The sequence below is a fragment of the Fusarium solani genome, assembly GCF_023522795.1.
Source record: "Fusarium solani strain SB1 chromosome Unknown bctg00000001, whole genome shotgun sequence".
NCBI classification, from domain to species: Eukaryota; Fungi; Ascomycota; class Sordariomycetes; order Hypocreales; family Nectriaceae; genus Fusarium; species Fusarium solani.
Window position 1 is genome coordinate 5,009,697 of NW_027072156.1, and position 24,211 is coordinate 5,033,907.

At 47.2% G+C, this 24,211-nt stretch overlaps 7 protein-coding genes across 7 annotated transcripts; 4 read left to right on the top strand and 3 right to left on the bottom strand.

Moving 5' to 3' along the window:
* Positions 1 to 2,194: 2,194 nt before the first annotated feature.
* MRS44_003694 (uncharacterized protein) lies at positions 2,195 to 7,634 on the bottom strand (the record flags this gene model as incomplete). Its single annotated transcript, XM_065623296.1, has 9 exons — positions 2,195 to 2,340; positions 2,522 to 4,545; positions 5,132 to 5,491; positions 5,546 to 5,704; positions 5,754 to 6,102; positions 6,162 to 6,361; positions 6,412 to 7,353; positions 7,403 to 7,485; positions 7,551 to 7,634. The coding sequence occupies 9 exons, from the start codon at positions 7,632 to 7,634 to the stop codon at positions 2,195 to 2,197; spliced, it is 4,347 nt and encodes a 1,448-aa protein (XP_065479368.1).
* Positions 7,635 to 8,478: 844 nt separating this feature from the next.
* Positions 8,479 to 9,967, bottom strand: MRS44_003695 (uncharacterized protein; the record flags this gene model as incomplete). The annotated part of the gene is made up of 2 exons (XM_065623297.1): positions 8,479 to 8,640; positions 8,693 to 9,967. 2 exons carry the CDS (start codon positions 9,965 to 9,967, stop codon positions 8,479 to 8,481), a joined length of 1,437 nt encoding a protein of 478 aa, XP_065479369.1.
* Positions 9,968 to 11,642: 1,675 nt separating this feature from the next.
* MRS44_003696 (uncharacterized protein) lies at positions 11,643 to 12,905 on the bottom strand (the record flags this gene model as incomplete). Its single annotated transcript, XM_046272042.2, has 3 exons — positions 11,643 to 12,393; positions 12,446 to 12,575; positions 12,638 to 12,905. 3 exons carry the CDS (start codon positions 12,903 to 12,905, stop codon positions 11,643 to 11,645), a joined length of 1,149 nt encoding a protein of 382 aa, XP_046137816.2.
* Positions 12,906 to 13,415: 510 nt separating this feature from the next.
* On the top strand, positions 13,416 to 14,769 carry MRS44_003697 (uncharacterized protein; the record flags this gene model as incomplete). Its single annotated transcript, XM_046283021.1, has 4 exons — positions 13,416 to 13,484; positions 13,561 to 13,940; positions 14,001 to 14,397; positions 14,467 to 14,769. The coding sequence occupies 4 exons, from the start codon at positions 13,416 to 13,418 to the stop codon at positions 14,767 to 14,769; spliced, it is 1,149 nt and encodes a 382-aa protein (XP_046137817.1).
* A 1,018-nt stretch (positions 14,770 to 15,787) lies between these two features.
* On the top strand, positions 15,788 to 16,920 carry MRS44_003698 (uncharacterized protein; the record flags this gene model as incomplete). The annotated part of the gene is made up of 2 exons (XM_046272572.2): positions 15,788 to 16,132; positions 16,186 to 16,920. The coding sequence occupies 2 exons, from the start codon at positions 15,788 to 15,790 to the stop codon at positions 16,918 to 16,920; spliced, it is 1,080 nt and encodes a 359-aa protein (XP_046137818.1).
* Positions 16,921 to 17,840: 920 nt separating this feature from the next.
* On the top strand, positions 17,841 to 20,097 carry MRS44_003699 (uncharacterized protein; the record flags this gene model as incomplete). Its single annotated transcript, XM_065623298.1, has 4 exons — positions 17,841 to 18,108; positions 18,171 to 18,743; positions 18,799 to 19,322; positions 19,396 to 20,097. The coding sequence occupies 4 exons, from the start codon at positions 17,841 to 17,843 to the stop codon at positions 20,095 to 20,097; spliced, it is 2,067 nt and encodes a 688-aa protein (XP_065479370.1).
* Positions 20,098 to 20,938: 841 nt separating this feature from the next.
* On the top strand, positions 20,939 to 22,770 carry MRS44_003700 (uncharacterized protein; the record flags this gene model as incomplete). Its single annotated transcript, XM_065623299.1, has 6 exons — positions 20,939 to 21,090; positions 21,160 to 21,448; positions 21,507 to 21,596; positions 21,685 to 21,800; positions 21,875 to 22,288; positions 22,338 to 22,770. The coding sequence occupies 6 exons, from the start codon at positions 20,939 to 20,941 to the stop codon at positions 22,768 to 22,770; spliced, it is 1,494 nt and encodes a 497-aa protein (XP_065479371.1).
* Positions 22,771 to 24,211: the final 1,441 nt, after the last annotated feature.

Below are 24,211 nucleotides of genomic sequence, written 5' to 3' on the forward strand. Positions count from 1 at the left end.
TTGACCTACGAGTACTGATATATAGATACAACCAGTCCTTGACTCGTGGTTGATCCACCACACTGGTGCAGAGGTGCGGGACTAAGGCGGGGATGGATCGGCAAGGCGAACGGTGCTACCATACGTCGAAACTGCGTCCGCTGATTTGTGGACAATTGCTCTATGAGAAATGATTCCGAATGCAACGGGGAGAGTTGCTCTTTGGAGCTGGAAGTGGTGGTTCAGGTAACTTCTAGGCCAAATCCCGCTGTACACTCGACAAGGCAGGGTACATCTTGTGAGCAATTGGCTTCTATCTAGAAGCATGGTAATTTACAAATCGACCTTGGTTACACTATCTATTCCATGCCACTACCCAGCTTTTGCAAGGAGGAATATCACTCAACCCACTCGACAGCCAAGTCACGTGCCTCTCCTCACAGCGTCTCTACTGTGTTGATTATGGCGGTTTCTCTGAACTCGGCTGTTTTAATTTTCAGAAAGATTTTGACTTATTTTCTGGGCTATTCTGCTATCACGATATCCGCCCTACTTCCCAGTGTTACCTGGGCCCTTTGGAGCCGGGCTCCTGCATGCTTGGCGCTCTCAGGTGCATAGCCACAGCCTGATGGCCTCAAGCACAATAAATGTGCAAATGAGAGTGTCCAGCCTGGGCAGCTGTTGCCTGGAACCCGGCCTTGCCAAGTAAGGGGGAGTGCGATCATTAGCCGGTCCATGCTTTCATGGAGAGCGTAGGGAAACTTACCAAGAATGCCCATGAGCCTATAAACGTCGACGGTGTCAACGCATACTCAACTCCTGGCTGGTTCATGCCAAAACTCAGCGCCCCGCAGAGCGTGAAGCCTATAGCTCCTATCAAGTTCCGTAGCCCCATGTGCCATGCCCAGAGTCATAAAGTTGTCGTCGTGGTTGACTGCTGCCGGGCTGATGCCTCTCCGTCTTTTCCTTTGCCATCTGATGCGCGAACACATATCACGTTCCTATGTGTACCTGGGAAAGCCCGTGGCCCGTAATTCCCGTGATTCCCAGCGGCTGCCAGGAGGATTATCCCTGAAACTGCTGCTTGGTCGAGTATCTTTTCGAGTTCTTCGTTCCGCTTGTCGAGGCCCAATGACATGGAAATGATGTCCACATTCTGCTGCATGGCCCATTCCGCTGCCTGAGCAGTGTTAGTCCTTGTTTGACGACTATCGAGGGAGACTTGCCTTGACTATCAACTCGGTATCCTTCTCCGGGATGACCTTTGTATTGCTGATTTTAGCCACGTAGAGTTCAGCTTCTGGGGCAACCCGCAGAAGCAACTCTGCCATATGGGTCCCATGGCTGTACTGATCGGTTACGTCCGAATGGCTTCTAATCTAGCTTTGGAAACCTTTCAGCCGCCCGAGCATCCTGGCTGCCTGCATACTAGGGTGTGATATATCGATACCTGTGTCGATGATACCTACCCTGACTCTGCGGGATGACTGCCTATTACTGGATATGACGGGGGAAGGGTCGGGGATATTTAGTAAGTAGAATTTTAAGACGTCGAGATTCTTAAAGAAATCACCGGTGGACGCAGCACCGCTATTACAGACCGTCAGTAACATGGGGCGGCTCGCTTGTGCTTGTCTTACCTTCCAGTATGGCTCTCTGTAAAGTCATCCAAAATCTCGACTTAATTTTGGTCTACATCCGCGGTACTCTTTTGCGGTGTCTTGCCCGAGCTTGCCGTTGTCCCATTCAGAGTGAGAGAAGAACAAAGTCAACCTCTTGTGATGGTTCGACGCAACGGGACTAGAGAATCATTTGGCGGCTCCGATTTCGGAATGTTGTGGGCATGACTAGATAGATTTTTTAGTCAACTGGCATCTTCAGGTGCGTCGTCTACTGTCTCCGGTGTACGTAAGGGTTGCTGGGACCCGTGAAATTAATATAATCAAGGGTACCCGTGAACCTCTTGGCTCCGGACCGTGTCGCGCTCCTTATGGAGGACGTAGCAAGGCAATGATTGGCGAAAACGAAAATGAACTCTACCCCTGTCAATTAAATGAATTCTATCCCCTGTAAAGCGGGGCACAAAAAAGAACTCTACTACAGTTCCAATAGTCATTCTGCAGTAGGGCATAGCCATAACACCAAAGAACACTCAACTCGACACAACAGCAGCATTTAAACCCAGTGCCGCAGAACACCGTATGGTTCGAAGCCATTATCCATACTTTACCCCAACTTGAGGGATTCTCATCTCCGTATTCCCTTGTCCCTCCACATCTGCGGTAGCCTGACCTCGCCGTGGCTTGACCGTAGGTGCATCAACGACCATCTCCAATTGGCTGTCCTTGCCGACCTCTCTCACTACAGTCATAAGCCTCCAAGTGTGCCATCTCTTGACCCCCGCTCCAGCGTTTTTCAGACCTTCCGGGGCCTTGGACCGTAACGCAAGCGTCAGCAATTGGCCAAAATCTTCCCATGCGGAGCAATGCCATGGCCTTCGAGCCAAGACAATGATGGCTAGATGAACAAGCGCAATAGCAACCTGGAGAAACAGGATTGCGAAAGCAAAGGGGAATAAGTGTGCCCGCCCCGAACCCATAAGCGTAAACATGCTCAAAGTACGTGTTGTCGATGACTGTGGAATTGGAGTAAGGCACCGGCGAGGTAGGGCTGTCTTGTTCGTCGCCTTCAATGTCCTTGGTTCGGGCTAAATTGTTTGCAAGATAGGCTGCAAGGAAGGATGGGAGACAACTGGACGACAAGACTTCACCGTCGCAGTAGTCAAACGCCTTCAGATAGGCAGGGTTTTTTCGTGAAGCGTTAGTCGAGCCCGGAGGGGCGCCGATACCCTCCAACCATTCCTTTTCCATCTTGATGGTATTCTCAATGTCAGCCGTTTGCTGAATATATTGCGTGGCATTGCCCATTGGAAACCGTAGCTGGGTTTGTACCTCCAACGATTCCTGCGGCCAGAGCCAGACCTCTGCTTCCACCCAACGCGCTTGAACAAGGCAAAGCCTTGACGTCAAGCCCAAGTTTGTCAAGTAGGGCACGAAGAAGATACTCGCCGAGACTGGCATGGGGAGTAGGTGTTGGATATCCAGAGGTATAACGGCCTCGTTATACCAAGCCAAGTCGTCAGGCTTTGTAGGCATGCTCTTGCGAAGGTCGGGTGTATTTTGGGGGTCAATTTTCACAGTAAAGTTGTGCGGGAGACCGCCCCCAAAGTCGAATGTTGCCGACATCTTTGACTTCATTGATTTGTGGTCCATTCTGGCCATGTTACAGCGGACCTCGACCAACGGTTGTTTCCACAGCTCCTTTCCAGATAGCTTAAGGGCGTTGGATCTGATGAGAATCCGCGTCTGAAAAAGGTATTGCGTAAAGTCGCGCCGGAATCCTTCAGCAACAAAAGCCATTGGGCTGACGGCATAGGCAATGTTGTCAAAAGGCGCTTCTGCCTCAGGAAGCGAAATCGTGAGTTGCCTATGAGGCGGCTCCGGGGGAGAGGTTGTTGATATGTTTCCCACCCTGGTCGGTTGCCCTACCTGGTCCCCGCCCTCGGGCATTATCTGCTCGAGGGTTTGCAGGATCACGGAGAGATCATGGTTTATGCAGTCCTGTTTCTTGGCCAATTCGCAAGTCTTGTAGCCAGGAATACTTCGCTTGTCGAGTTTCATGGCGTAGGGATCTAGTCCGACAAATTGGGCCCTTTCATCGACTCCCCAGTTTCGAATGAGGTAGGCGTTGGTGGCCGACGTTGAGAGCTGCCACCAGTCAAGACGAGGGAGCATTGCAATAGCAGAGGATGGGCCTGCCGCCAGACCTAAAAGCGAAAAGGCGAATACCACCACGGCAGTAGCAGTATGAGAGTATCGGCTTGCGGCAGGGCTTAGAGTTGCGGACCAGAATTCCCGGCTGATGAGGTATCGTAGGGAGAAGCCGAGTTGGAATGGGGACGAAAGAAACCCCAGCGGAATACCAGCGTTGCCGAGAAGGCTATAGTGAACTCTATGAAGGAGGATATCGGCCAAGGAGACCAGGATCAAGGTTTCTTGCACCTTTGCTGCGAACTGAAGAGCAGCGAGCTCATCAGCAGTGGGGTGAGGCGGATGCCAGCGTATGTTTTTGAGATGAAGTACTAGCAAGGCGGTTGATACTAATATCGCTGGAAGATGGAATAGAATAAAGTGTCTGAGTGCAGATAGTCTGCTGTTGGAGCAAACCTCTTTGAGGGGTTCAGCGGTATCTGCAGAGCCGTTGCAGCAGCCGTTCCTGTTTCGCAGTCTTCTGAACAAGGTACAAGAATGCATCTTGGGTAGCAGGGAAGTAGTCCGGTGCGAGACATGAGTTTTCGACTCTTGAAATGACGGCCGAGCGACGGTGTGTGAACCCGTGTCGTCTATCAAGTCACTTGCAGGTCGAAGGTTCGTTTCAGAGGCATCACGGATTCCCGATTGCAGAAATTCTTGCCCAAACTCGGTTGGCGCGGCGGATTGCAGTTTCTGTGCCATTTTCTGAGTGTGCATGCAGCTTGAGAGTTCGTGGTGCTCATTGCCTGGTGGTCTTGGTGACGATTTGTATTCTCGTTAACCACCTCTACCGCCTTGCATGGCTACAACATCCTACCCGTGATGATGGAATTGTTACATTGGGGCTGGCAGTGGCAGGCATACTTTGAACTTTGTTGGGCCCAGCGGCCACATCCTCCTACACATGCTTCGGCCAATGAATGAGATGGCTAATGACATCAACCTCCTCAGCAAACGGCAAGGCATCCGCGGAGGTACTCATTCAACTGCGAGGAGGCCTACTGTATCCCAAGGTTATGCATGTGGTATTCGTTAATAAGAATGGTGCCGCCAAATTTATCGAGGCTTAATGGAACCTTCCGTTCTGCACCACAGCCGTGTGTCCTTTACAGACAATAGGGAGACTCCGCATCCAGACGTCCCAAGCCAGCTCGCTATTTTAAGTTTGGCTTTTGTACTTTGGTGCGCATCTAAACGTGCCGCGGGGAGTTCTTGTGTGGCGGCGTTGTAACAACTTTCCATCGTCTTTGCTGCGAGCCTGCTCCCCTCAACTCTCGCTCCATGGTCTTTTCCGGTGAAATGAGCCAACCAACCGGGCTTGCCACATCCTTTTCACTGACAGTAAAATATCCAATGTTCTCGATGCGCTCTCAAAAACATTACCAAGCTCAGCCAACGCCTGGCAGCAAACATCCAGATGCGCAGATATTTGAGTTCTATCACGGTTCTCCAGCTCTGATACAGCGGCGTAGACCAAGATCAGGGCTGCCGTGAATGCTATATGGACGAACAAGACATTCGCACGACGCAGAGAGAAGCGGAGTTTATAACCTCCAATCAGCTTAGCAATGTCGATGGCAGATTTTACGCACATGCTCCGTGCATGCTCGTGTCCTGCGCCAACTCGAGGATAGGGCTGAATATAACTTTTGGCAACAAAAGGACGGTGAAGAATCATGATGCAAAAGGCATGTTGCATACTGTTGATGAGCGGTCAGATGATATCCAGTGAGATGTTCTCATGATGAACTTACTGCAGGATCAGAGTATGCGGAAGATAGACACCGGCACCCAAATCATCCACATTCAGTGCCAGTTCCGGTGGTAAGGTTGATTTCCACATGTTCAGCTCATGGAGGGTGTTTTCAGCCAAAGACTGCAGTTCAATCTTGTTGACATCCGTCCTGCAGTACCTGAGTTCTGTTAGTTTACATCGAAATAGCAAGGTTATACCAATCTCACATCTTGTATCCAAGCTCCGACATGATCTCGTACAACGCGACCCATCTACCCGCGATGAGTTCCTGTGTATCTGGCCACGTTTGTTGGTTTGCAGCCGGAGTCCCATACGGTGTCCAAAAGGTGATAGGATGTGTGATAGAGTCTTCAGAAGGCCGCTTTAGAGTAACGTTCTCGAGTGTATTATGAAACGGTCTGCCGAGATAGAAACCCCACATCCGATCCGTGGCGATTGTTCCCCAGAACGTGACGTTTCGGACCCGGGCTTCGATATCTGACATTCTGCCACTTGCGACATACGGTGTCGGATCAATATGGAGACCTAAGTCAAAGGCAAGTCTCATAGCCATACCTAAACAAGTCGGTACCTGTCAGTTGAATGAACCAAGACAAGACAATCACAAGACATACCGCTATACAACCAACCTCGTGTATCACGGGTAGCTCCTCCTTCATGGGTGCTTAGAATAGCAAGGGCCTGAACAGTGCTAAGTCGAGGTTTGTCCAACTCCGAGTCCAGAAGACTCTTTGCCCGATTAGCGAAGAAGTCACTCAACGGAGCCGGGAGTTCTGGATGTTTGCATCGCTCGAACGATGCGCCAACAGCGCACCTATGAACTGTTAGCAAAAATCGAAAACTTTGCTGGGAAGCGTGTTTTACATCGCATTCACAAGAAACTCGCAATAGAGTCCATCCTCTTTGGGGCTCAGCAGAAATTTGTTGCGAGCAGTTTCGAAAGCCGCCTGATCAACCACGCGAAGACTCGGGTTCTGCCAGGTAAAGTACAGAGTGATAAGGTGGTTGATGAGCTGTTCGTCAACTGCATGGCCCACGCCTGCAGTATCAAGTATGACTTGGACACTTTTTTGGCGACTAAAGTCAGGAAAGTCATGCCCAAAATCACCGTGGACCAAATGAAGATTAGACGTGGCGCCGTAGAATCTCCATTCCCCATTGGCATTAAGCAACAATGTCCCCAGTCGCTCAGAAAATTGGTGCGAGACTTCTGCTGAACCCTCCTCCTCCGTGTGCTCTTCATCGTCATCTGGAAGAGGAGCTACAGCCGAGGGATCTGAACTACCATGGCCATCCTGGAGTGTTGTAGGGTTCTCACCGCCCAAAGAGATTGGCGGTGGACCAACTAGCCGATCTCCAATATCTGCGGACAGAGACGGCAGGGTAGACATGTACCATATAAAATCTGCATCAATGTTCGTATCCATAGGTAATTGATGCGATGATGATGTACTGCAACCCACTGTAATCTGGCCTGTCATGTCTCCGGATAGTGTCATAGGCGTTTTGATCGTGTCTGTCGAGATTGACGCGTCAGACTGGAGATTTGCCGCGCCATCGCCTTCAAATGTTGAGGACTGAGCGATATTCTCACCCAAGGACATGGCTTGGCTCAACTCAGGCATCTCAGGCGCGACCTCTTTCTCAGGGATTGGCAGAGAGTCTCCATAAGACTCTGTCAGATACTGCAACATTGCACTGTCTTCCTCGATAGGCGTGGGAATCTCGATGTCTTGATGGTTAAGGCACGCTTCCAACTGAGAAACGCGACGCGAGAACACTTCAACAGCCCGCCGCAATGAGATCCTGGGTAAAAGGTTAGGTCTAAATCTTTAGAGACGCGCAGTTCACGTACCTTCGCTTGTCCATACGAACATTGTAGGAACAATCACGATTTTTGCTGCTACATATACCACAAGTGGGACGCTTCCCGTCACACTGTAGGGTCGTAGAATATGAGCTGATGTTGGAGCCATCGAGGGCTTGATGATGCTATCACTTACCTTGACCTTACTCTCTCTGCATCGTGCACAGGCCGTCGTGATGTGACGCCGGCTCGTGGCCTGGGAAACTTCAACATCTGACATGGTCAAAACTACCATAAAGCGAAGGGATCGTGAGAATGAAGGTGGAGAAGGGAGTTGCGTTGCTTTGGTCTTCCCCGCATTCGACTTGATTAGAAATTTACAATGTTACGACACTAAGACGTTATTGGTTAGATACAAATCGCTCTAGAATGCGGGGTTACGCAGCTCCTTTTCACGGTTACTCTTCCACCTCAAAATCGCTTGTATTAAGCCCATGCCATGTACTTCGAAGCCTTACACCAATTGCATCTGTGTTGATATCTTCTTGTCTTGTCATGTTCTTTTCTTTGATGAACTCGCCGTAGCCATCAATAGAGATATCACGTGAACAAACTTCAAAGACACTTGTGGCAATATTGGCCACCCCACTCGGAATCTATTTCCCGATAATATCTCTAGCTGGAATCCACTTATGGAATTGCACTGGTCTTGGTCACCCTACCAACTGCTTGATGAGACAGGCGCCAGTTTCGCGTGTTGATCACACTGGCCGCGAGGCCAAATTAAACAACAGACTTTCTGCATTGCTTTGTAGTATTTGCGAGAATTGGTGTCTACTCATCAGTTATGCTACATGTCTCCATAGAATGATTTGGAAATGACGTCAAGAGTACACGTCGATTGCAATTTAGAACTAACCCGAAAAACATTGAATCAGAAAAAGATCAAGGTAATGTATTGAGTAGCTAAAGCGAATGGCCTATGATAGCATTGAGCGATCAAATTTATTTGAAGGTGAGCCTCGGCCAAATGATGAAAGGGATTTAATTAGAGCATGAGGCTACCGAATTTCTTCAAATTTTCTGCTCGAGTACAAGACGTGTTCCTTGCAGGGCCCTTTCAACTACTTCCTGGTGCTGTTGTTGTTGCTATCATCCACATGGACGACCTGCGGGTCCTTTTCAGTACCTTCATTTCGAGCTTCCTCGGCATCAAAAGCAACGCATCTCTCAAACAGGTTATCAATCTCCTCCAGTGATAACATGGCAGTCTCGACATAGAAGACCTGGACAATAATAACAAACGCTGCGTTCAAGACCGCATAGATCAAGTAATACCTCCACTGGATATTGCTGATCCCGACGGGGGGTCACCAATACCACGACGTAGTTACTGATCCAGTTGGTAGCTGTTGCGATTCCGGCTCCAGCAATACGCATTTGTTGAGTGTTGACCTCTGCCGGGTAGAGCCAGGGAACAGCAATCCAAGACAGTCCAAAGGTCGTGTAGTACCCAAAGATAAAGGCTACGGCGACCGCTTGCCATTGCTTAGTGTTGATGCCCAGACCAGTAGACACCAGAGCAAAGCAGAGAGCCTGTACGGCTGCGCCATAGACCATCATCTTCTTTCTTCCAAACGACTCGATGTACAGGGCTCCAATTAAGGTTGAGCACAGCAAGTTGATGGCATTGCAGGCGCCGAGAATAAGAGAGAGGTTTCGGTTGACCCCGAGCGATGCAAACACCACAGGCAGATAGTAGTTGATGATATTGATGCCTCCAAATTGCTGCATGAATTGAGTACCAGCACCAAGCAGCATACGTCGAGTCGTTTGCAGGCGATCGTTCTTGAAGAGCGACTTGAGGCGGAATTTGGGCATTTCAGCTTCATGGCGGAGATTGTTCATCATCAAATCGTAAAGCTCCTTTGTTTGCTCTTCCGACCTGTTCGAACCGCCAAGTCTCTTCAGGATTGTGTACGCCTCCTCGTTGCGGCCCCGCATGGCGAGCCATCGTGGTGAGTCGGGGAGCCAAGGCAGGAACATGACAGTGAGTATAGCGAAGAAACACTGGAAAGCCAGGGGAAATCTCCACGAGACAGGATTGGTGGGGATGTGAGACATGCCATAGTTGAGCCATTGGGCCGTGACGTTGCCGACTTGGTTGAGTCCCAATTGCAAAACCATGAACCGTCCTCGGTGACGAGCATCTGCGGTTTCGGATTGCCAGACGGGGATCGCAGTCGTGTTCATGCCATTTCCGATACCAGCGACGAAGCGTCCTATGATCATGACAGGGACGTGGTATGCCGCTGTTTGCATGACAGCTCCCACTACCAGGATAGCACATCCCCATGCGATAGTCAACTTGCGGCCCATTCTGTCACCAAACCACATGGCAAATATAGCTCCAGCGAAGCAGCCGAGATCATAAGTAGCAGTGATCTGGCCTTGGAGTGTCGGGTCGGGGTTGTTGAAGGTCTCGATAAAACTGGCGTTGCCAAGGAAGGCCCCGAAGACTCCTTGATCGTAGCCGAAGAGCGCGAAGCCTGCCCCTGAGGCGAAGGTGATCATGGACATCAAGGCATGGCCTTGGAGGTTGTCGAGAAACATTTCGCTTATTATGCAAAGTGTGAAATATGGTAAAGAAGTAAAGCGGTGGAATTAATTGTGATGTGATTGATGGCAAGAGGGACGAGGACTCGTATCCCTAGTCTTTATACCTAGAGGATACATTGCCAGCCTACCGCCGATGCTCCCCCAAATGATGGTCATAGCACAGACGACGTACCCGTGGGCTCGACTAAAAGGGATCCCACTCGTAGTCGGCCCCCTTTAGGTCGAGCCTACGGGTATCTCACAATGGATTTTACTTCCCGAGATTAGGGTTTCCGTTCGTTAAAGTTCAGACCCCGTGGGGAATTCCGGGGTGAGGTCTATGGTGCGACATGGCCCTGTCAGACCCCATCAGATGTTCATTTCAGAGCCATGGCTGAAGTAGTCTGGGCCACAAGAGGTGCCAGAGTAACCAATTAGGAGACAGAAAGCCTACCCCTTATCGTCAGCCACTCACTAACGGACCAGGTTTTCCCTTACGTACGTGATTTTTCGCTCAAGAATGAAGCTATCGCAATTCTGACTTCATATTTAAATTCAGAATGAGCAAGAGTATTGAAGGGAACTTCCAGGTGGCGCTGGAGCTCTACCAAAGTGGTCTTTCTATCATCAAGGCTGCCGACGCCCGTAGAATTTCGCGTACAACCTTCAAGGCACGACTTCACGGCCGCGTATTGCGAAAAGAAGCGCACAAAGACGAGCACAAGCTCTCTGTTACTCAGAAAAAGCGCCTTCATGAGTGGATCCTTATACAAGATGAATTAGGCTGCCCAGTTACACATCAACAAATCAGGAATTTCGCTAGCCAAGTTGCCCAGTGAAATGGATATAAAGGAGTCAGAAAAACCGATCTAGCTGCATTTTTAAGCTACAATCTAGAGGTCAAGATACTAAAAGGCAAGAAGATTGATATTAATCGTTATAACAGAACTTCAACTGCATTGATCAAGGCATTCTTGATGCTTCTCATTATGCCGGCAATCAAGAAGATCAGGCAGAAATGCCGATATAACATGGACAAAGTAGGAATAATAGAAGAAATCAGACTCAATAGTATTTTCCTAAGAAGCTCAGAGAAGAAAGGCGTGATGGTGAAGCAGCCGAGAGCACGCTCTTAGATTTCAATACTCAAATATATCTCAACAAAAGGGAAAACCCTCACTCCAGCAGTCATTTTTAAAGGAAAGACGATTCAGCAACAATGGTTCCCAGATAACCCTAACTTCCTCAAAGGCTAAAACTTCACATCATTAGAAAAAGGCTGGACCAGTAACCAAATTGCCCTGAAATGGCTTCGCGAGGTGTTCATTCCACAGACACAGCCGGAGAAGAAGGGGGAAGCTCGCCTCCTTATTGTCGACGGCCACAGCAGTCCGGAAGGTAAAAATGGGAGATCCATACCAATAGTTCCATTTAAACCTTCATTGATATTTTTTTCCAGATTTATTAAATTATGTGTTGTTGAGATGTAAAAAACGAGATCTACATCTCTTCTTTGGTGCTGTGAAAAACTGGCCCGTTTCCGGGGGTGGTCCGTTAGTGGGTGGCTCATGTTATTCAGGCCCTGAGAGTCCCTAGGAGATAATCGTTCTAATCTTACAAAGCAGGACATGTGCCGAAAATTAGGTGGTTTGATAGATCTATTGAGGCTGCTACTGGGTCTGATTACTATTCAATTGGGCGGAAGAAGCTTGGCGACCCTCATTCTTGCCCAAGACTGAATGTACCCATCGACTGTATCAATCTCTTCCATGAACCCAACAGAACGTGCATGAGAAAGATCGTACTGTCTATCAAAGTCGAAATCCACCATCATGAAGTGAGTGTGTCCCCAACCCTGTTCATCAATAAGCTTCTCGTTGAGTCCATGTCTCTTAGCGACATTGATCCATGCTTGCTTGTTCTTCTTGACGAAATCCAGCATCGGAGTGGCACTAGCATCAGGCCGACCGCCAACGAGACCGAAGTGCTCGCAGAGCTTTGGCCAGACCTGAGCCCAAGTGATAGTCTTTCCATCCGCTACATTAAAAACGCCACCATCGCCACATTTATCGGAATTCAAGGCAGCGTAGATCTCCATCTTGGATAGAATATCCTGGAAAGTGTCCGAGTGCGTCGAATGATACCCGCGTTCGTAGCCGGGGAATGGAACTTTGGCTCCAGTGCCGTTGACTTCCTTGAACATTGTAAGATAGATGGCAATACCTTGTGCCATGTTCATTGCATTAGATCCTGGGGCAAAGCCCACGATGCCGTCAGGACGGATCTCAGAAAATGTCCATTTCTTCCCATGGGAGAGGTCCTTGAGTAAATCATACTGGGTGTAGTAGAAGATCTTACTCGCCCACGGTTCCGGAATACGGGGATGCGTTTCTTTCAGAGGGGGTGAGATGTTGACCTCTTCAGGAAACTCGAGTCCATAGCTGTGAGTTCATGTTAATACTGAGATGAATAGTTAGAGGAGAGATGGATTACCCTTTGCCGCCTGTTTGCAAAATGAAAACCTCGAACTTTGGCGAGACTGTTTCTACAGCACGTACAGCAACTTCCAAAAGGCTCGTGTTTACTGTCCTGAGCGATTCGAAATCATCTTTCGGAATGTACGCTGGGCCATGTTTAGTGACCTGGACAATATTGTCAGGATAAAAATGGTAAGCAAAAACTCACCAGTAAAAAACACGTGTGAAACAGTGTCAACGTGTGGGACCTTTTCCTTGAGTGCGGCGACGACCTCATCAACGCTTTTGGTCAAATCAATACCCGAAGCCAACTGAATTCGATCGTCGTATGGGATCTGGAGCTGTCCAATGGAAGTTGGTCGGTTCGTGGTACCGGTGATACAAGCGAATGCCGTTGGTGAGGGGTAGATCCTTGCTTGGTTCATGAGAGACCAACCGGAAATACCGGAGGCGCCAAAGATCAATGCATGAGCCATGTTATCGTGGTCTGGTTTTGAGTAAAGAGACTGTCTAGTAGAAATTGGTGTATTTAGCAGTGGATTGAGTGTTTCAACGCAATAAATAAAAGGCTGAGAGCTTTCGTTTGTAACGGTATGCGGACTCCCTCCGCAAACCGGAAGATTATTAATATGACGTGCGTCCTCTCGGAAAATAGATCCCGTTAGTCAAAACGCCCAAACAGTCTGGAACGGGTGTCTCGGCCACCTTTGATGGAACAATCACTTGGATTGTGGAAGGTTCTTGAATTTAAGTTCTAATTCGCGCTAGATACCCTGACTCGTAGACTGGATGTTGAAATCCGGTTGTGCAGCTCAGATTGATGCAGTATTGATGTCGCTTATCGGGAATCACTCTCCGACCGAGGCTTGGACTCGGTAACGATGAGAGGGATGCAACGGTTGTAAAATATTCGCATAAAGTAAAAGGCTTGAAAGATCACAAGTAAGGAATTCAGAAATCTGGACAATTGCAGTCAACCATTAGACATGGCGACCGCAGTATTAACCGAAACCATCCAAGCTCAAGAGCTACGAGGAGCGAAGGATCTTAGACAAGTATGTCGGCTAAACCAAAGATCAACGTCTGCCATGTGGCCGACATCCATCTTGACAGCAACTGACAACACCCCAGGTTACCAGAACAGTTCAAGCACCGCTAGACGATGAAGTACAGATTGCTATGAGGGCTACAACTCTCTGTGGCTCTGACCTTCACTATTTTACTTACTATCGGAACGGTGACTTCTGCATCAGAGAGCCCTTGAGCCCTGGACATGAATGTGCGGGTCTCGTCGTCGCCGTTGGATCCAAAGCCGAGCAGCAATATGGTGTAAAGGTTGGTGATAGAGTCGCTGTCGAGGTAGGCGTACCTTGTGATGGTTGTGAGCAATGCTTGGATGGAAACTACAATGTGTGCGAGAAGCTGCGCTTTCGGAGCAGTGCTACTTGTTTCCCTCACTACCAGGGCACCTTGCAGCAACGCTTCAATCATCCGGCCAAATGGGTACACAAGTAAGTGTCTGATATCATGGACAGATACCTGTCAATCCACTAACAACTCCACCCGTTTAGACTGCCTGAAGGCATATCTTATGCTGAAGGTGCCCTTCTTGAACCTCTTGCCGTTGCGATACATGCTGTACGAAAAGCGAACGCAAAGCAGGGTGCAAGCTGTCTCATTATCGGGGCTGGGGCTGTGGGGCTTCTATGTGCTGCTGTTGCAAAGAGCTCGGGTTACAGCAACATTGTGATGGCGGATATCATACAAAACAGACTTGATTTCGCGCTGAGCAATGGATTTGCAGACAAAGTTGTCAAGCTCCCGAGTAGACGGGCGAAAGACACCGAGCAAGGCCTGGCCTTCGCCAAGGAAGACGCCATGAACTTACGAAAGGAAAACGACGGCAAGACTTTCTCAAGAGTGTTCGAGTGTACTGGCATCGAAGGATGTGTCAGGACATCTATCTACGTGAGTACTAGCTTATCCAACCCAGTTTCGTTATCTCAAGTGCAACTACTGACATGCTGGGATGAACAGGCAACACGTAACGGTGGCAAAGTACTCCTTGTTGGGATGGGCACGCCAATTCAAACCCTGCCAATCTCCGCTGCTGCTTTACGAGAAGTTGATTTAGTCGGAGTCTGGCGATATGCCAACTGCTATCCCCACGGGATTGAGTTGATGCAACGCGCTGGTAAGGGACGCGTCCCTGATGTCAGGAAACTTATCACACATCGTTTCCGAGGGTTGGATCAGAGCCTGGAAGCTTTTGACATGGCCGCAAAGAGTTGTGATCATAATGGAAATTTGGTTATCAAGGTAGTTGTAGAGAATGAGTAATAGAATCCAAAATTATGTCAATTGCGCTCGGTCCTCAATCGCTAGAGTAAGAATTCAGATGATATTTGTACCCGAGTCTGTCCTCGTATTCAACCAAAAGTTTCTTGGTCGGAATATGGATGACCTGGAGCATGTCCAAGATATTGATCTCCACTGCGTTTAAAGTGACAAATTTGTCTATATTTTATTGTAATCTACCCTACAAGCCGCCATTGGGGCAGCCCATCTGCCTCTCCTCTATGCTACGTGGATATTAGTACAAGCATGTGATGTTGATTGATACTCACTCGCAAGGATCATCTCCATGTACACCAGTGACAAAAGACGCACTGCTTGTCAGTTTTTATCTTTTTAATACCTGATTAGAGATTCAGCCTTGCTTAATTTAGTTGGAGAACCAGAAGGGTACTGTATCAATAGTGCCATCACTGATCTAGCAAGAGTTTTTGATAAAAGATACGAGATACGAGATACGAGATACGCTACCCCACAGCCAGATTTATATGCACTACAAGGTATTTCTTAACTCATCAAAATTAGTCGAGAAATTTACCATTCGCTGTGTCTGCCCCCGCACCCCCAGCGGATTCTGTGACGTAAGCAAGGGAGCCTGTTAGAAAGGAAGATCGGAGACAGGTCAAGTTTGATGATCCCGTGCGCATCATTGAGACAAGATGCATGAAGCCCCAAAAGTGAGAGCAAGAAACAATTCGTGTAATCTTTTTACCCCATAGTACACTAATGTTTACCTGCCAAAGACTCGCTTTTCCCCGCCCTGTGATCCCTGAGCGCGTGGAGGTAACACTTGTAGGTCGGGATCAAGTTTCCGACACTCAATTGTGGGCCGGGCTTACCCTCTTCACTTGACTCAGTACCCTAGAGTTACATATATCTCGCCAGTTCCTGGCTCAACCTGTATTCCCCCTTGCTTACCAGTACCACTTTCATTCAATTTGTTTCTGGAGAGACCAAACGGATATCATAACGAGCTTGAACGTTCATTCAATTAGTCCCCAAAATGCCTGCACAAAAGAACAATGCCCCCCGAAGACTAAAGGTCGGGCTGGTGGGAATTGGCCGCATGGGGCGACATCATGCCATGAACCTACTCCATCGAACTCCTCGAGCAGATCTCATTTGTGCCTGTTCGCCCGCTGAGGCAGATCTGGTATGGGCAGATGAGCATCTAGTACCACATGGTGTTCATGTCGTCCCCACTTTTGAGGAAATGATCGAAACTCCAGGTCTGGAAGCCGTCCTTATCGCATCTGCAACATACCTCCACACCTCTCAAACCACGACTGCCTTGGACAAGGGATTGCATGTACTTTGTGAGAAGCCAGTATGCCAAACTTTGGATGAGGTCAGTAATGTCGTACAAACTTTACACTACTAGAGTCGCTTACATTACTGCAGCTAATCGCTCTTGTCGATAAAGTCGAGGCCCGCCCTGAGGCAACGCTCATGGTGGCATTTGTGCGTAGATTCGATGAGAACTATCAGAGTGCCCTCAGTCAAATCAAGCAAAATGCCATTGGAAAGCCCGTGGTAATTCGCTCTCAAGCCAGCGATGTCATTGATGAGAGTCCATACTACAAGCAGTATCTCAAGGATTCTGGGGGTATATTTGTGGACGCCACCATCCACGACATAGACCTTTCCCTTTTGCTATTCGGAGATGACTCCCAGCCCAAGTCTGTGTCTGCCGTTGGTGTGAGAGCTATCCACCCAGAGATTGAAGCTTGTGGCGATGTCGACAATGGCGTGGGTATTTGCGAGTATTGGGATGATAAGATCGCATTTTTCTACAACAATAGGATGGCAGCACATGGATACGACAACGCCACAGAGATTCTTGGAACTAAGGGTAAGCTGTCTGTCAACCTCATCCCAAGACGCAATGCTGTCGAGCTTTGCGACAAGGATGGTGCAGTCAAGACGTTTGCGCACACAGGCTGGTACGAACGTTACGAATCAGCATTCGTTGGGGAAACTAATGGATGGGTAAATGCTCTTCTTGATGATACGCCTCTGCCTGTACCTCTGCGATCGTCTTTGACATCCCTCAAGATCGCAACTGCGCTTCAGGAGAGTCTAAGAACTGGGAACAAGATTTGTTTTGATCGACAAGGAAACCGAATTCAGGAGTGATGTTTCTACTCTGCAACAGCTATATAGCCATGACAATCATAGTAAATTAGAACATATTATTTGTCAGATTCGGTTCCAAAGATGTTACGTGTGACTCTGTTACCACAGGCTAGTCAATTTTGTGGTGCATATGACATGCTTGTCGACCATTGTAAAGCTAGACTTCGGTTGACCAGTGTAATAGGTCGATATCCTTCAATCTCTCGGACTTCTGGTTCAAGGCCTGCAGCAGCGAGACTGGAGTAAAACCTAGCTCGAAAAAGCTCGATAGCGGCTGTGGTCCGTTGTTCGAGGTTCTCAGCGTTAACCGCAAAAGGTTGGGCTTCCCGGTCTCTGGGTTTATCTAGGTTTGGATTGCATTTTCTCCTGAGTCGAGACTACCGACTCGTATAGTTGCTGTCGCCATTGGTGCAGAATTGTAGTAGTTGTGGCCATATTTGTTATGCCGGTGAATACGTGATACTGTTCAGGTTGACCAAAGTTGGTGATGGAAGCGGGGGTTGCAGAACGCGGGGTTATGTGCGCAGAATGCGGGAATATTCATAAAAGAGAGGTACATTTCAATTGGTGGCGTTGTCACATGTATTGAGGTATCTTCATTTTTTTCCCGAGTTAATGGACCCCCGTGGGAGCGGAAGCTCCCACGGGGAACGCCGGACTAGAGGCCCCCACAAGTGGAATGAAGAGTCGGAAACTGACTTAACCAACTTCGGAGCGTGAATTCCGAGTAGTGCATGGCGCCCGAGCGGAAGTGCTGATGAGACTGACACCCTAGATCGGCCGTTGTCAAACGCATGCACGGGTCAAATAGATAAGAACAGTTAGCAACCCAGGTTGATTTGTGTATAATGTATTATATAAACAGCTTTGGCACAGCATAACACAGCATACACCAAGATTTGTTTCCAATTATCGTCAAAATGACAGTGTCCAATCAGACCTTGGCGCCGCTAGTGCCTCCTAGCCGAGAGGAGAAGGCAAACGGCTGGCCTGAGCACATCGACGACGATCAAGCCGTCCTGGTGCTACGAAACCTCATTTTCGACATTTGTAACCAGAACAATGGTGGACATGGTGGGTCAGCCATTGGCATGGCCGCTATTGGTGTTGCACTATGGAAGCATACAATGCGTTACAATCCGTCGAATCCAGAATGGTTCAACAGAGACCGTTTTGTCCTATCCAATGGTAAGTTACTGGAGCCTGTCAGTTGGCGTCATTTCACCAACATTGCTAACTTTCTTTGATAGGTCACGCCGCCATGTTTTTGTATGCTCTGAACCATCTCGTCGGCTATGACGACTGGACGATGGACGAAATCAAAGGCTATGGAAGTGCTAAAGTGGATGGCTACACGACCCTTTCCCATGCCCATCCAGAAATTGAGGTTCCAGCAGTCGAAGTCACTACAGGACCCTTGGGTCAAGGTATCGCCAATGCTGTCGGTCTCGCTATTGCAAGCAAGAACCTGTCTGCGCGCTTCAACCGGCCTGGCTTCGATGTTGCCACGTCTCGTATATACTGCATGACTGGAGATGGGTGCTTGATGGAAGGAGTGGCACTGGAAGCCATATCAATTGCTGGCAACCTTCAACTGGATAACTTGGTCGTCATCTATGACAACAATCAAGTGACTTGCGATGGACCCCTCGACTGGATCAATGTCGAGGACATCAACTCCAAGATGCGTGCAAGTGGTTGGCATGTTCTTGAAGTTGACGATGGCTCCTACGACGTCAAGAAAATTGCCTCAGCACTGGACTATGCAGAAACTCTCATCAAAAAGCCGGTCTTCATTAATGTCCGCACAGTCATTGGTCTTGGTACCTCTAGTGCTGGAACATTCAAGGCGCATCACGGTGCATTTGATGCTGACAGTGTGGCTGCATCGAAACGTTTGGCGGGACAGGATCCCTCTGCAACGCACCAAATACCTTCTTCCGCCCTTAAGTATTTCAGAGAGGAGGAAGCAACACGGTCAGAAGCTACAAAGCGACTGGGAGAGCTTACTCGAGGAATACCGCTCAGCTCACCCCGAACTAGCCGAAGAGTTTCGAAAGAGACGAGCTGGCGACAATGGAGATGAGTGGCGCAGGAGTCTTGAGACGATAGACTCAATGCAGTTCAGTAAGAATGCCACACGTGAGGTCAATGGATCTCTCATGGAAACGCTATGGAAAGCCCATCCCGCGCTTACTGGAGGCGGTGCGGACTTGGTCAACTCCAACAAGGTTACCTATGACCCTACCGAGGTGTTTCATCCATCTGTCGGCTATACTGGGCGATACATTCGCTACGGTATTCGCGAGCACGCTATGGCATCTATTTCGAATGGCATAGCAGCTTATAGCCCAGGTACCTTTCTTCCATTCACTGCCACATTCTTCATGTTCTACATCTACGTAAGTTTAATTCACTTCGAGGCATTGGATGAACTAGCCTAAAACTCAAAACCGGTGCTGACATTATGCACAGGCTGCTCCAGGAGTTCGAATGGGTGCTCTGAGCCACCTGCCTGTGATTCACATCGCGACGCATGACTCATTCGCTGAAGGTCAAAATGGCCCAACTCATCAACCTGTCGAACTGGACTCTCTGTATCGTGCTATGCCGAACTTGACTTACATCCGACCGTGCGATGCAGAGGAAGTGATTGGTGCTTGGATGCTTGCCATCTCAAAGACTACAGGTCCTTCCATGCTTTCACTTGGGCGAGATCCAGTTGGACCAGTTCCAAACACGGATCGATATAAGGTTGCTAAGGGCGCATACATTGTCAAGGACGTTGAGAATCCTGATCTTATCTTGGCTAGCTGCGGTACCAACTTGCACCATGCTGTTGCGGCTTCTGAACGTCTACTCGCCTCAGGAGTCTCAACCAGAGTAGTGAGTACTCCAAGCTTCGACCATTTCGACGCACAGGATCAGTCGTATCGAGAGACTGTATTCCCGTTGGATGGAACCCCCATCGTGAGCGTTGAGGAGTACGTTGCAACAACCTGGGCACGTTATGTTACCGCAAGTGTTGGCATGAAGAGCTACGGTTACTCGGCTTCTAACGCCAGCAACTATAATCGATTTGGTCTTGATGCTGCAGGCATAGAGGCTAGAGTTAGGGGCTATCTGAAGGACTTGGGTGGAAAAGATGCTAGGAAATCAGGATGGCGAGCGATTTAGACACAAATTGGCGTTAAGATGCCGCCAAAGATCATGGTGACATATTGGCAACCATGAAATCAATAAGATTTGCACATTTAGAGAGTTTTATGGCTTTGTTGAGTATGGTGCATGCAAAAAGTAGATATAACACTCCCTTACGTGAGCCGTTTCTTTGCTCGCAACATGGTATCTCACTTCAGACCAAGGTCTAGGGTTAGGTGCTGCTCTGCAAGGATCTGGCTACTCGGCCGAATCAGCAGCTGCAAATAACAAGTTTAATGCACAGTCCAGGCGATATTCCACAACGCCTCCGCAATTGGAAGGACCGAGGTCAAATGACGACCGAATACGTTGAGCTAGTAGGTAAGAACTAATTCTCAGAGTAGAGGATCAATTCCCGGGGAAGTAAGGATCATTGAGGAGAAGCCCCAAATGATACGGCAAGTAGTCCGAGACAAGTGAACGGTCTGAACGGAATCTGTCTCACGCGATGAAGCCTGCGGGGCTTGAGATTTCCGTGACCCACCTAGCAGAAGGATCGAGGTGCGGCAAAATGGTCGGAAGCCAGATCCCGACCAATTTGGACGGCGAACATTGCCTAAAGGCATGACATTCGATGTGTGGAGACGATAGGTTCATTTCCGCCTTCTAGAATGATAAATATAACCTCTTCCTTTAACTCGATACGATTGTGAGCTTTTGTTGAATCAAACAGAGCACTGTCATTCACAATACAATTCTCTTTGCTTCGCTTGACATTTGACAATACTGTTCACTTAACTGAGCGACGTCTGTCGAGCCTTTTTGGCCCCGCACTAGCTCCGTTTCGACCTCAAGAACCACTTCAATTCAGTAAAGGATGGCTCCTTCAGCTATTATCATTGGCGCTGGGCCGTCTGGCATTGCCATGGCCCACAAAATGAAGCATGAGCTTGGCTTCAACGACTTCATCATTTACGAAAAGATGGACGGAGTCGGAGGCACTTGGAGGGCAAACAATTATCCTGGCTGGTAAGTAATTTGAACTCAATCACCCCAAGGCCTGACCGTTTTATCTGAGTATACTAACCCGAGCTATAGTGGCTGTGACGTGCACTCTCATCTGTATTCATTCAGTTTCAATCTCAACCCCAATTGGTCGAAGCAACTCGCCGAACAAGGTGAAATCCTTGAATACATTGAGGATACAGTCGACAAGTTCCAGTTACGTCCCCATATCAACCTCTCAGTCGAATGTCTAGGCGCCCAATGGCACAAAGCAGAAGGCCAATGGCATGTGAAATTGAGAGACCTCCAGACGGACATCACCTTTGTCCGACAAGCTACCATGTTCATCTCGGCTGTTGGAGGAATTTCCATGCCAAGAGATGTTCGTTTCTCTATCCGCGTTCGTTGATTACTATTAACTAACACTCTCGCTACGATAGGTCCATTTCAATGGCATGGAGTCATTCCGTGGTCCAATGTTCCACACTGCTCGATGGAGACATGATGTCAGCTATGAAGGCAAGAGAGTGGTGAGTCTGACCTCGTGTCCCAAGATTAACCAAAGTTTTCGCTGACCAAGATAAGGCTGTGATCGGAAGTGGATGCAGCGCCGTACAGGTAGTTCCCGCGGTCGCGGAGCAAGCTGCGTCTGTTACCCAGTACGCACGTAGCCCCCAGTGGTACCATGCTCGTCCCAACCGCCGCTTCACTGGTTTCGAAAAGTTCTGCTTCCGGTATCTCCCGGTTTGATGCGCCTGCATCGTTGGAATATCTTTTGGGATATTGACAAGCAATCCTACACTTATAGAGGAACGAAGGCAGGTGTGGAGCAGAGATTGAAAGAAGAAGAAACAGCTCGTCGATACATCTTTGAACAAGCTCCCAAGAAGTACCACGATATTCTGGTTCCTACGTTCGAGCTTGGCTGTAAGAGAAAGATTGCGGACCCAGGTTACCTCGTAACCTTACATCGAGACAACGTGGAACTCATCCCTGAAGGCATCCAAAAGATCACAGAGGATGGCATCGTCAGCTCATCCGGGCGCCACGATCAGTACGACATGATCGTAATGGCGACAGGTTTCAAGGTTACCGAGTTCCTCACTCCGATGGAAATCATTGGCGCAGACGGTAATACACTTGACCAACAATGGAAGGAAAGCCGTGGTGCCCAGGCCTACCTAGGCACATTCGTGCACAATTTCCCTAACATGGCTATCATGTAAGTTGAAGTCAAATATAAAAACAAACATGGTGTCTAACGTTTATAGATTCGGCCCCAACACTTTCCCTGCCAACAATTCGGCCCTTTACGCATGCGAAGTCCAAGTCAGCTATGCTGCAGAAGCTCTTGTCAAGCCCCTCATCGATGGCCAAGCTTCTGTCATTGAAGTAAAGGAAGCAGTCGAGAACTACACCACGAACCAGATTCATCAGAAGTTGAAGAGCAGCGTTTTTTCCGGAGATTGTAGTAATTGGTACATTGGAGACTATGGACGCAATGTGGCTTCGTGGCCTGGTCTAGCGATTGAGTTCTGGATTGCGACTCTGTTCCCTGACAAGAATGCCTTTGTCAAGTCCGGAGGGTCTCGGTCTTGGCTATCTAAGGGGCTGGTCAGGAATGTCCGCCAGTACGGAGGAATCGCTGCAATTGTTGCAGCTGCAAGCACGCTGCCAGTCTATTACTCGTGGATGAAGCTTTAATAGAAGATGTAGTTTAGGTCATGGCCGTGTGTTGGAGTTGTGACTTGGGGAGTAGCAGTATTAAAAATCATTTTAGTCGAAACATGAGTAAGGTTAATACAATGCATAGTTTAACGATCTTAATTGCATCGTCAAGGTCTATGTGATAATCATGTAAGTCCTAGGGGGATAAACCAGTTATGCTAGTTTATATTAGTAGAGGGGATATTAATATTATCTTAAATAAGGTATAAGTTATATCTAATAATATACTTAAGGGTATTAAGTATAACTAAGTTATATTAATAATTAAAGTAGCTAATATATAAGAAAATATAATAAGTATATTTTATATATATAAGGTTCCCTTTAAGACTAAATCTATAAGTAATTAATCTAAGGTAAGACTATAAGAATTAAACTTTAGTCTTATTAGTCTTAGAGTATAAGATTAAATAGTTTTTTTTTAATCTTTTCTTTATAATTATTTTATTAGACTTTCTTACTTATATTTTATCTTAGTTATAATATAAGATTTTCCCTTTATTAGTCTTATTCTTAAGGCTACTTCTTATAACTAAGTCTATTAATAAGTAACTTTAACTTATAATTAGTTTTTTATATTAATATAATATTAAGTTAAGTTTATAAAAATATAAATTATAAAATATATTATTATAATTAATAGCTAAAATTACTTCTTAAATACTATAAATATAACTTAATTATAAAAATAATATATCTTATTACTAAAGTAACTTATATAATAAAATAAGGTAATTTACTCTTAAAGTAAATTAAGGAGTATAATAAATAACTCTTAAATAATTAGAAAACTAATAAATAATAAGTCCTAGATAAGTTATAATATAACCTTATATATAAAATCTATAGTTATTAGCTATATAGATACTAAGGAATTAATAAAACCTTAAAATAAGTTAAAATAACTTATAATAAGTTAGGGGAAAAGGGTGCTAAGCCGTTTTAGACCATTAGGCAATTTCCTATTTATAGAAAAGAGTTAGAGGCTAAGATGCCTCTAACCATCATTATTATCTTCACGACAATCAATAAGAAATAAGTAGCTTTTAGGCTCTTTCTCTAGCCAGATTTTTATTACTATTAATTAATTATTTGCCCTTATTATTTTATATTATATTTGCCTTACTAAGAAGTAAGTGAGATCCCTCTTTAAAAATCCCTAATATCATAGCCTAACTAAGCATAGGTTATATACTAAGAAGAAGCCCTATAATTCCCTACTAACCAAGGCATAATTATTAATACGCTAGAAGTAATTATAATAATTACCTCTCTAATTACTATAATTATATATATAATTACCTTAATTAAAATAATAGGGATAATAATTAGGTATTATACCCTAAGTATATAATATATACTTATTAATACTCTCTTATATACTAGCTACTATAGTTATTAATATAACTTAATTATA